This window comes from Rutilus rutilus (assembly GCF_951802725.1).
Source record: "Rutilus rutilus genome assembly, chromosome: 5".
Taxonomy (NCBI): domain Eukaryota; kingdom Metazoa; phylum Chordata; class Actinopteri; order Cypriniformes; family Leuciscidae; genus Rutilus; species Rutilus rutilus.
In genome coordinates this window covers 49,343,882-49,355,212 of record NC_140213.1, presented here as the reverse complement: position 1 = coordinate 49,355,212, position 11,331 = coordinate 49,343,882, and the positions used below count along the sequence as shown (strand labels likewise).

Below are 11,331 nucleotides of genomic sequence, written 5' to 3'. Positions count from 1 at the left end.
GCCACAGCTGACTCCCATAGTTTACAGCATTAGTGAAGAGATGTGTAGGCTGTATTGTAAAAGATGTCAAGATGATGTATTGTACCTGATATCCAAAATAATCAATATTGAATCGAAATCTAATCGAATTGTGAAATGTGTGTGAATACCCAGTCCTAGTCATGAGAGTATGGGAACACACGAGGTTGGTGTGGGAGAGGATCCGCTCGGATCTTATGATTCCACATCAGTTTTTACAGGATGTGGAGAGATTATTGTTGTTGTGTTTATGATCAGCAGCGTTTCAGTCATGTGATCTACCAGTCAAACATTCAGACACTCAATTTGTGTTCCTCTTGATCTTAAAACCCCTTTTTATCTAAACAAGTTACTAAAATTAAATTAATAAAAATAACTGAGCTTTTCAGATCTAGACAAAGAAGCTCAATATTAGAGTTTTCACGAGTATCATGTTTTGATCATTCAGTTTATCAACAGTCATGTGTCTGAACGTTTGACTCCATGTGTAGCGTTGTTATTTATTGTCTTAAGACTAACAATTTATCATTTACGATGATGATAATGAATGAATGAATTAATGATGGATAAAACTATAAAGAGGATCTGATTGGATCAGTCAGAGATCGACAGCACCTTAAAGTTTTTATTATTTCCTAACGTCTAAATGTCATACATTATGAAATATCAATTCAACTCTCGGTTTTTGTAAAGAAGTGTTTAGGATTGACACACAACTAGTGTCACGTGTCTTTTTCATCACTGGATTAGATGTTTTGATTGTAAAGTGTTTAAATACTTTATTTATTCAGTGTTTGTCCAGAGTCAGGTGTTCAGTGTGTCCCGCGATCATACTGTGACGTCTCGACCGTGTTTGTATGGAGTGATGCGACTGAAAGACATATTTATTTTGAGTGAAAGATATGAATGGATTAATAACCACTGTGATGTGATTAACCTGGTTTATAGATACTGTATAGAACCATGTACATATGTCCCACAAATGTCTATTTTTTCTCTCTTGTATACTTCCTGATAAATATTTATATTTCTGGGAACTTCCTCATTTGAAATGTTCCTGATAACTGGAGAAACCTGTAAACCAGAGTCACTTCACATGAGCATTGATGAGGAGCTGAAGGTCAAACACACCCAGACTCAAAGGTCACGGAACTCCCACTGGAATGAATGTCTCCACATGTGGTGATGATGATGATGATGATGATGATGGTGATGATGATTAGTGCTTCTGTGAAACGCCTCTGAATAAAGACTTGTGAATGCTCAAACATTCCTCTCGTTATGGTCAGTGGTTAAAGTGGCAGGTGGGGGAACCCTCAAATTTTGTGTAGGTGCGACGGGGAAATGACTCACCGTGGGACTGCATATTGAGTGTCGAAGTATAGCAATATTTTTTGGGACAAGAGTGTCACTGTGGCACCAAGTATCACACCGCAATATGGAACACAACCTTGTTTTTCACAATGTAATTTTAAACATAAAAATGCGAAGTCCAAAACTGACTCAAATGTGAGGTAGTTAGGGGGGTTCGGGTGTGTGTGTGTGTGTGTGTGTGCGCATCACTGATTAGTCTCCGTAACCTGCCCTATTTCTTCCCCTCCTAAAGCTGAACGTTGACTGAGGTTGCATATTGTGATGCAACAAATATTGCATCACAATAAGTGTAATTGTGATTGTCACAACATTTGGTAACTAAATAGAATTTTATGAAGTTTAGTGACAACATGTTACAATGTTTACATTGTACAGTGACTGGTAGGATACAGTTTTTATTATTGCTTGACAAAAATTTCAAGATTTCAATTCCATTCTTGTGATTTGATTCCGATTTTGATTCAATATTGACTAATTTGGATACATGTTTATTTTAAATTTTATTTAAAAAAATAATCTCACCTAATGCTGTAAACATAGAGGGCCCAATCTGCTGGTATTATTAAAGGTTAAAAATAAGAAATAAAATATAATGCAGTTTTTGTTATAATAACAATTATTTAATGGCATAAGTAAAAATATAATAAATATGTAAATATAGTGCTCAGCAAAATCTTCTCTCAAGCTATTTTTTCTATTCAATTAACATGCTATGGTCATTAAATGGCTTTCCTGAGGTAAATGTAACGTTATGTGTCATAATTGTTCTCCTGCTGTTATATATTGACCTCTTTCAGTGGTTGAAAAACAATAATTGGTCGATATTATGTATACTTTCGGTAAGTTGTACTGCATCTTTAAATTAAAAAGTAACAGATGATCGGTTCACGTGCACTTGAACTGAGGCGCTCTGCGATCTGTCACATCACATTTACAAGCGCCAAACGTATTTTTATCTGAATTTCATAATAAAAATTGACGGAATTTGTCCTAAGAGCTGAGAATTAGTTTAATATTAAAAGTACCTCTTTGCTCCGCAATTTTTCTGTGCGTGAGAAAATGGATGTGTGGCGTAAGAGCGTGTGAAAAGTGTCAATTGCGTGAGAGTTGGCAGCCCCCCGGCATCGTGCGCTGTGGAAACGCGTCAAAGCATTAATATAATATAATAATAAATAATAAAATATATTACAAGGGAAAACAAATGTCCGGCGAATATCGAACCTCAAACACCGTGAGTGCATTAACCAGAGCCCGTCTACGGAGAGCCTGTCCACTCCCTATTAAGCCCTATTGTTCCGAATTTTGGTTGTAGTACCACCAGAGTTCCACTGGGGGCGATCGCCATGAGTGCAAAATGAATGGGAGTCAATGGGGCTAGACAGCTAAATTTGTCTCTTTCACCCGATTGCCGTTGAGAAATCTCAGATGTGATTGTAGATTTTGCAAGTTCAACATGGGTTATAGGTCGAAAGTTGAATGAATGAGTACTTATGTCGTTTCGATTTCTTACAGGTTGAGTTGTTGTTGCCCATAACACGCTAGCATTCTGCTAATGACGTCAGCATTCTGACGTCATTGACATTTTGAAAGACTTTTTTAAAGCAAATAAGTGACTCTAAAAAATCTAACACCCAGCAATGTGTAATTTCTTTGCATCTCCTTTCGAATACAACATCAAATTACTAGACAAAAAAATATATCCTGAGAAAAGTGGATTTTGAGGGGTATAGCGCCATAGACCTCCATTCATTCTGCACTCGTCCTGTGAGCGCCCTCATATGGAATCAGAGTGGAACTGCAACCAGTTCAGATGCCGGAAGTGTAGTGAGAGTGAAACTTCTCGCCATATTAGACATTCTCTGGCATTAACGCATTAGTAATCGCTGGCGTGAACCGGATGCACTCGTTCAGAAAGGAGAACCGTTGTTACAGAGCAGGCTTCCACTTCACCTCCTCTTCACCACTGTAGGCCACTTTCACCAGAATATTAACCATCACAAACTCAATATCCCATCATGCCACTTACCTGGGACTAATTACACAAACACCTGCAGCTCATCCACACTCACCCATATAAACCCTGTTCACTCTCAAGTTCATTGCGAAGTATTGCATTGCCCCGGGGTACAATTTCTGAGCGGTTTCCCCGTGTTTGCTGAACTATCTCTGACCTTGGACTGTTATATCGACCTCTGATTGTTCTGCTGCCTGTCTCGACCCGGATTGTTCTTTGGACTGTGATTCCTGCCGCCTGCCTCGACCCTGGCCTGTTCTCGACTTCTGCTTTGTGATTACCTCCGTTGTTCTGTCTGCCCCTGATTTACCCTGCCTGTTAAATATTCTAATAAAGCTGCAAATGGATTCGTCTGTGTCCTCCACATCATTACAACCGTGACTGAGAACATAACTTCGGGAAGCGTGTTTGTGAATGTGGGGTCAGGGGGTGATATTCAAGTTTTCATTTGATGAATGATGATTATTATTGAATTTGATGAGAATGATTTGATTTGAATCTATTTATTAATTTATCTGACGTTATTTTTCGGCCAACTTTAACCAGCTGGTTATGGTGTAACTGACACATGAACACACAGGATGTGACTAAACATCTGAATCTCTCTGCTTCAGTGATGCTGGTCTATACACACTGAACTCTTACAGTGATGCAACATCTGATGGGTTTCCTGAGAACTCGTGTCTCAATGTGTTTCCTTTTTTTTTAAATGCTGCGGTTTTTTTTTTCAATTTGACCGCAGACACACAAAACATTTACTGAAAGTAATGCCAGCTGACAGTTGTTTCACTGTAATTTTTTACAAAATAAAAAGTGTGTGAGTTTGTGTGTGTGTGAGAGAGGAGTGTGTGTGTGTGCGTGAGTGAGTGTGTGAGAGAGAGAGAGAGAGCGAGAGAGAGAGAGAGAGAGTGAGTGAGTGAGTGTGTAGACTGAGTCAACATACAGACTGAGTGAACACAGCCTGGCCATAGAGAAGGGCTCGGACATAGAGAAGGGTCGCCACAGACAGAGCTGGCTCCCACAAGAGGAGAGACTCTGCTCCCAGTGTGACAGGGGACAGGTGGAGACAGAGCCCAAATATAATACACTAAGACAAAAACACATTTCCCAAATATACCCTGAATTCGAATCCAAATCAGACACACAGAAACTCCCATATGTACTGGGAGAAATGCCCAAATGTGAAGTAATTGCTGCAAAATATGTCTCCTCATGCCATGAAATGAGGACAACCAGTGGAACCTCAGATGGATAAATAATTGTACAAATTTTCAAATAATTATTATTTTGATTGTTTGATATTTTAGTAATTTTTTTTTTAATTTCTTTTACATTTGATACTGACTTCTTTCTTTTCTTTTCTTCTTTTTATTTTATTTTATAAATGTATTCATGCATTTGTTTACTGATTAATGTTATTGATTATTTGTTCATTGCCTATGTAATGACCAATGCTTTGGCAATATTGTACAAGTCATGCCAATAAAGCTCATTTGAATTTGTGTGTGTGTGTGTGTGTGTATCACTGATTAGTTGACTGCTAGTAGGATACAATCTCTTTTTTTACCTAATTAATGTTGAAGTTGTGTTGTGCACGATATATATATGTGTCACTATATCGGTATCGGTCGATATATGTACATTTTTAATGTTATCGGCCCAATAAGAAAATCTGGCGATATATTAAAGCCGATAAATAATGGATTATTCCTCCAGACTCTCCAGATTCGCTGTTCTGACGAGCACATCATCACTTCTAGTTTCAAGATCACTTTTGCATGTGTTTCGGTTTGTGCAGACAGGAACACCAAAGTAGGAGAAGGATTCTCAGCACAGCACAAGAGTTAAAGGTGAACTAAGTAACTTTTTTACCTTAACTGAACAGCTTCGGAGTCATTGGAATGGTTATATTACTTATTTCGGGTTGAATGGTGGTCGTTTCGCACCCCCCTGGTGCCCGTGAGCGGAAAATACGCACTTGCAACTTTGGGGCCGCCGGCCGCCGCGTCAGGAAGTCTCGCGTGATATCAGGTCTCGCGATGTAAACAACTGCTTTACGGCCAAAAGAAATCTGCTAAAATGCTGTCATTATTGCGCTCCCTCACGCTGTCCGAACCTGAATGAAGAAGATGTTTTAAAGAATGTCCCATCTGCTTTGATGTCGTTGATCTGCTAGCCTCTGGTGTCTGAGAATAGCCAACGAGTTTTTACAGCAGTGTTGTCAAATATCTATTCCGAAGCTGTGGGGGAGCTCTAGAGAGAAACCTGCCAGCAAAAAGCGAGAATACAGCGTAGAAATCCCGAAGTTACTGAGCCCCGCTTTAAAGTCGCCCTGTGGTGTAAATCCAGCTTTTAATGTAGTTTATGTGTCTATGTGGTGTGTTTAATCTGCTTTAAGACAAAGCATGTGTAAGTTTATAAGTCGACACCATTGCTGAGTATTTCCCCCTTAAAACTGCAGTGAACCAAAGACAGTCTCAAACACACGCTTTGAAATCGCTGGTGTTTCTGACGTCACAAACTACCTTGTAACCAATCAGATCAACGTGTGATCGTCAACCAGTGGATCTCTGAGCTGAGTGAGTGAGTGGAGGCGGGGCTCATTTGCATATTCATAGAACCACGCATACTAAATGAGGCGAGGGTGTCGAGTTACATTCAAGATATTTAAAAGCATGAAGAATTTTTTTATATGTAATTTTGTAGAGTTTTAAGGGATAAAACGATTGACTACAGGGGGACTTTAAGATAAGTTATTATACTAACTAAATAGTGATTTACGATAGTTAAGAATAATCTTTTCAAGAATTTGAATTCTTCAGTTTTATCTTCTAAAAAAGTACTTATATAAAAACATTGTACGTGCGCCTGACTGTATTCTTCGTTTGACTCTGAACTGAACTCGAATGGCTCTGAGAATCGGGTAAGAGAGAAACATAAACCACTTCACTGGGGAAACTGAAAGACGCAAAATAAGATACACCGGCTTTGCCAGATGAGAAGTTTATTCTATGTATCATCTTTTTACTACTTTAATTCATTTGACTCTAATTCAATCCTTTTATAACCGTTTTAATTTCCCTTGCTTTTATTTTGTGCTTATTTTCTATGTAAAGCACTTTGAATTGCCATAGTGTATGAAATGTGCTATATAAATAAACTTGCCTTGCCTTTAAGGAATACAAAAGTACTCTTTAACTTTAAACTAGAAAATGCAATAAAAGAAGAATTTTTTTGTTTGTTTGTTTTGAAAACGCTTCATGAATCCAGTCACAGGTTTGACATGGAAATGCCTTTGGCACTGAAGTTTCTCGAGCGTCACTGGAGGACAAAAGTTAAAGTCAAGATTGTGTTCCTTGCACAAAGCTGACCGATCATGGAGTCATATGGATTTACTGGTATGGTTCCTTTATAGGGTTTCACAATCTGTGGTCATGAAGTTCATGAAACTGAAATAGAAAAAGAAAACACACACACACACACACACACACACACACACACACACACACACACACACACACACACACACACACACACACACACACACACACACACACACACACACACACACACACACACACACACACACACACACACACACACACACACACACACACACACACACACACACACACACACACACACACACACACACACACACACACACACACACACACACACACACACACACACACACACACAACTAAACATGAATCTAAAATAAAAGCCATATTGAAAAAAATAAAAATAAAATACCACTGAAGATATAAAGTAAACCTTTATCTTAAAGTTTAAAGCCCCATACTCAATGTCCAATGTTGACCTTGTTTTTGTGGTAAAGTGCTAAACTTTAACATACACAAAGTTCACATGCATTTACATGGGATTTCTCCTAAATGTAGGCCTAACTTTTAATTAAAATGAAACAAGGTTGTATTGTAGTCATGATTTTCTTTACAGTCTATGATCACAACACATTATAGAAAACATGCACAAACCCAATGCGTGAAGTCACAGAGAAGGTTTAGGAACTTAAACCAAGAAAAGAGGTTTCTATATATTTAAGAGTTAAATACGGTAAAAAAGGGGAGTTTAAAATTTCCAACGAATCTAACAGGACGAGGCCGGAGTGATGCTGTTACAAGAGAAAACTACAATCAATATCAAAAACTACAGCTGAACAACTTCATACAAAAATCAGATTGAACATCATGTGTCTCTCTCTCTCTGTGTCTCTCTCTCTCTCCCTCTCTCTCTGTGTCTCTCTCTCTCTCTCTGTGCACGAGCGCCACCTTGAGGTTGGACTGAGTCGCTCGACATGAAAACCACAGGACATTTGTCATTTCTTACAGTTCTAGCAGTCAATAACAGAAATACAGATAGGCGTATTAATAAAAGATATCTTTAAGAAACTCATAACTAGGTCCAACATCCATCAAGTGAACATAAAAAGCCCCTTACCCCAATGTTCTTTCTTCCGATTTACTGATTGTTTTCAGTAAAGGCTAAATTTCCAAACTTTTTAATGTTAATGCCAGAAGTTCTGAGAATGATGGAGAATCGGTCAATTACGACATAAAAAGTCGAAGTTATGACATACAAGTAATTATGAAATAAACAAAAGTGAAATTACAACTATTTAGATTTTTCCTCTCATAAACATTAGTAGGACCATGTCATTTCGACTTTTTATGTTATTATTATTTACAAAAGCCTGATTTCTGATTTGGGCTTTAGTTAGCATCGTCTACACACTTTCCAGACTAAAACTCTCACATATTCTGAGGTTATGAGAATAGTTTTGCTCTATTTTAATTTCTGAGGACAGTTATTTTCCCACAATGGCGCCTCGCAAAGTTTTGGCGCGCAAAATCAAGATAATTTTCTAACACCACACACATGTAAATAAAGTACAGTCCTACCTATTTGTAGCTCATTCTTCGACTGCCTGTGGCTTAAACTCTCCCTCGGCGTCATTAAATAATGCGTGTTCATCACGGTTAACGAGAACAGCTGAAAGAGCTGCCGTGACATCATGTGAACATTATTTAGGCCGTTAAGTGGCGCAGCATTACATGTGCCCTCACATGGGTACCTTTTTTTGTTGTGTTTTTATATTAATTGATGTTACTAATAGTTACTTTTATGTCGTGAAAGTTTGCAGGTGCACTTAATAAATGGCATCGGGCGTCACGTGATCTGACCGTTAAAGGTTGCGTCTCAGTCAGCTGCCGATCAGATTATTTATATTTATGCTAAAATATAATTGAACAACAACAACAACAACAACAACAACAAAAAAAAAATCATGTGTCATACAGTGTATTGAGTTTTTATGTCTCACTAACACTTAAAAAATTCCATTAAGGGAACAGAGAGAATAAATGCTCCCTGATTTTCATGCTGCATTGTGGGATTTTTTAGGGAGTAAACATTTCAGTGCACACTGTAAGTATTTTAAAATTTGACGATTCCCTAAGTAGATGATTGAGATGACTGACACTCTAGACCTGTTCCTGGATCAGTATCTCTTGAGTTTAACATTGTTTGACAGGAATAGTTTCGTCTCTGACCCTCAGGAGTCGCCATATATTCAGAAACCTGTTCTGATGGTCCACTGATTGGACGCTGGAAACCTGTTCTGGCTCTACAAAACCTGAAGCATTTTAAAGCAATGAGACACAGTCACAATAAAACAGGAGAGAGAATCTGCACAATCTGGTTTTTAATCCAGTTCAAACAGAAGAAGAGCTGCAGCAAACATGGAGAATCAAGAGCTGGAACAGAAGAATCAATGTCCTGAGAATAGAGAGAAAGCACATCAATATGGCCTTCAAACCTTTTCCAGACCGGACACAATCATCTGACCAGACACGTGTGTTTTAATGCACTGGTCATTCCCTGGTCACCCATTACATCATCATGATACACACCTGTTAAAACAGACTCGATCAGGGGTGTGTTTCCCGTACACGAGCGTAACTCGCTGATTCACTATAGTACGATGCATCGCTGAAGAAATCAACTATAGTCACGTCTGTTTCCCAAAACCATTGTCGCAAATTGGTTGTTCAGCCACGCTGGTTAATGATGTCACACAGGTGTTGGAGTAATAACTACTGTTAATGAATCTGTTTGAGATCGAATTAACACTAACGTTAGATGTTTTACTATAGATTACAGACATGCATCTGAGGAATATTTCTCATTTTTCTCAGTTATTTTGCTTTATTTCCAGATTCACTCATAGACTCGTTCACACACGCGCACTCTTCAGAAACTACACTTTAAATCTCTTGACAAACTAAAAGACGTAAATGACATTTGTATATAATCTAGATAAAACAGACTGTACTGAATGTCAGACTTGATTATTTGATCAGGATTTGAGTCTCTTCTTCTAACCGCAGGTCGAGATCTGTCGCTCCAAACACAACTCTGCGATGCTGTTTGCGAATGTTCGTTATAACCAGAGAATGTCTAATAAGGGGAGAACTTCCACTCCCAGTAAACTTCCGGCTTTCTGAACTGGTTGCAGTTCCACTCTGGCTCCACATGCGGGCGCTCACAGGACGAGTGCAGTTCCACTCTGGCTCCACATGCGGGCGCTCACAGGACGAGTGCAGTTCCACTCTGGCTCCACATGAGGGCGCTCACAGGACGAGTGCAGTTCCACTCTGGCTCCACATGAGGGCGCTCACAGGACGAGTGCAGAATGAATGGAGGTCTATGGTGCTATAACCCTCAAAATCCACTTTTCTCAGGATATAATTTTTTGTCTAGTAATTTGAATGTTGTATTCGAAAGGAGATGCAAAGAAATTACACATCGCTGGGTGTTAGATTTTTTAGAGTCACTTATTTGCTTTAAAAAGTCTTTTAAAATGTCAATGATGTCATACACATCGTACGACCAGAGATACTGCTTTACCGCAATCCTTCAGTCACTTTGGTGCTTTCAGCTCTGCACTTTCTTTACTCTTGAGGCGTCGACAACACAGCTGACACAGGTAAACACACACAGCTGACACAGGTAAACACACACACACACACACACAGCTGACACAGGTAAACACACACACAGCTGACACAGGTAAACACACACAGCTGACACAGGTAAACACACGTGCTAGAAGAGTTTTTGTTTTGTTGTTTTAAAAGACCATCAAGCGGTATCTCTGGTCGTAATCAGTCCTTCACTGACCAATCAGCGTTCATTAGCAGAATGCTAGCGTGTTATGGGCAACAACAACTCAATCTGTAAGAAATCTAAAGGACACAAGTACTCGTTCATTCAACTTTCGACCTATAACCCATGTTGAACTTGCAAAACCTACAATCAAATCTGAGATTTCATAACGGCAATCGGGTGAAAGAGACACATTTAGCCGTCTAGCCCCATAGACTCCCATTCATTTTCGATCGCCCCCAGTGGAGCTCTGGTGGAACTACAACCAACATTTGTTACAATAGGACTTAACAGCGGCCAGGCTCTCTGTAGACGGGCTCTGGTTATAACGATGGTTTCGGGAAACACCGACTCGTTGAACTGCCGATAACCGTAGTTGGCTAACGATGCTTTCGGGAAACACACCCCTGAAGATCTTCTAGGAGTCGATCACAAACGTTCATGACACTGAAACACTCGCTTGTGAAAACAGCATCAATAATATACTGCAGGTGACCTTTGACCTGGTCTTTGGTATCTAGCTGTGCAGGAACTGAAGGCAGGTTGTTTGGTTAAGGTGAGCAGGTTTGGCCACCTGATTGTACAAATGCAACAGTTCACGTTTGTTTGGTTTTGCCACGAGAAAAAAAAAAATAAAGACACAAAAAGAAAGAATCGAGGGATTCACGTCCAGCATTCCAGATTCCGCACAGTATTCGGGAAGCGCGTTTGCTTCCCGTCATCATGGCAGCATGAGG

At 39.3% G+C, this 11,331-nt stretch overlaps 1 protein-coding gene across 1 annotated transcript in view; it reads right to left on the bottom strand.

The window, feature by feature from the left end:
- Window positions 1–8,538, bottom strand: part of LOC311291223 (uncharacterized protein) — a 51,104-nt gene extending 42,566 nt beyond the window's left edge. The window contains exon 1 of the mRNA XM_084410145.1: window positions 8,329–8,538. Coding sequence (XP_084266271.1) covers window positions 8,329–8,443 — 115 coding nt within the window. The 5' untranslated portion in view covers window positions 8,444–8,538. The remainder of the gene's footprint in view (window positions 1–8,328) is intronic.
- Window positions 8,539–11,331: the final 2,793 nt, after the last annotated feature.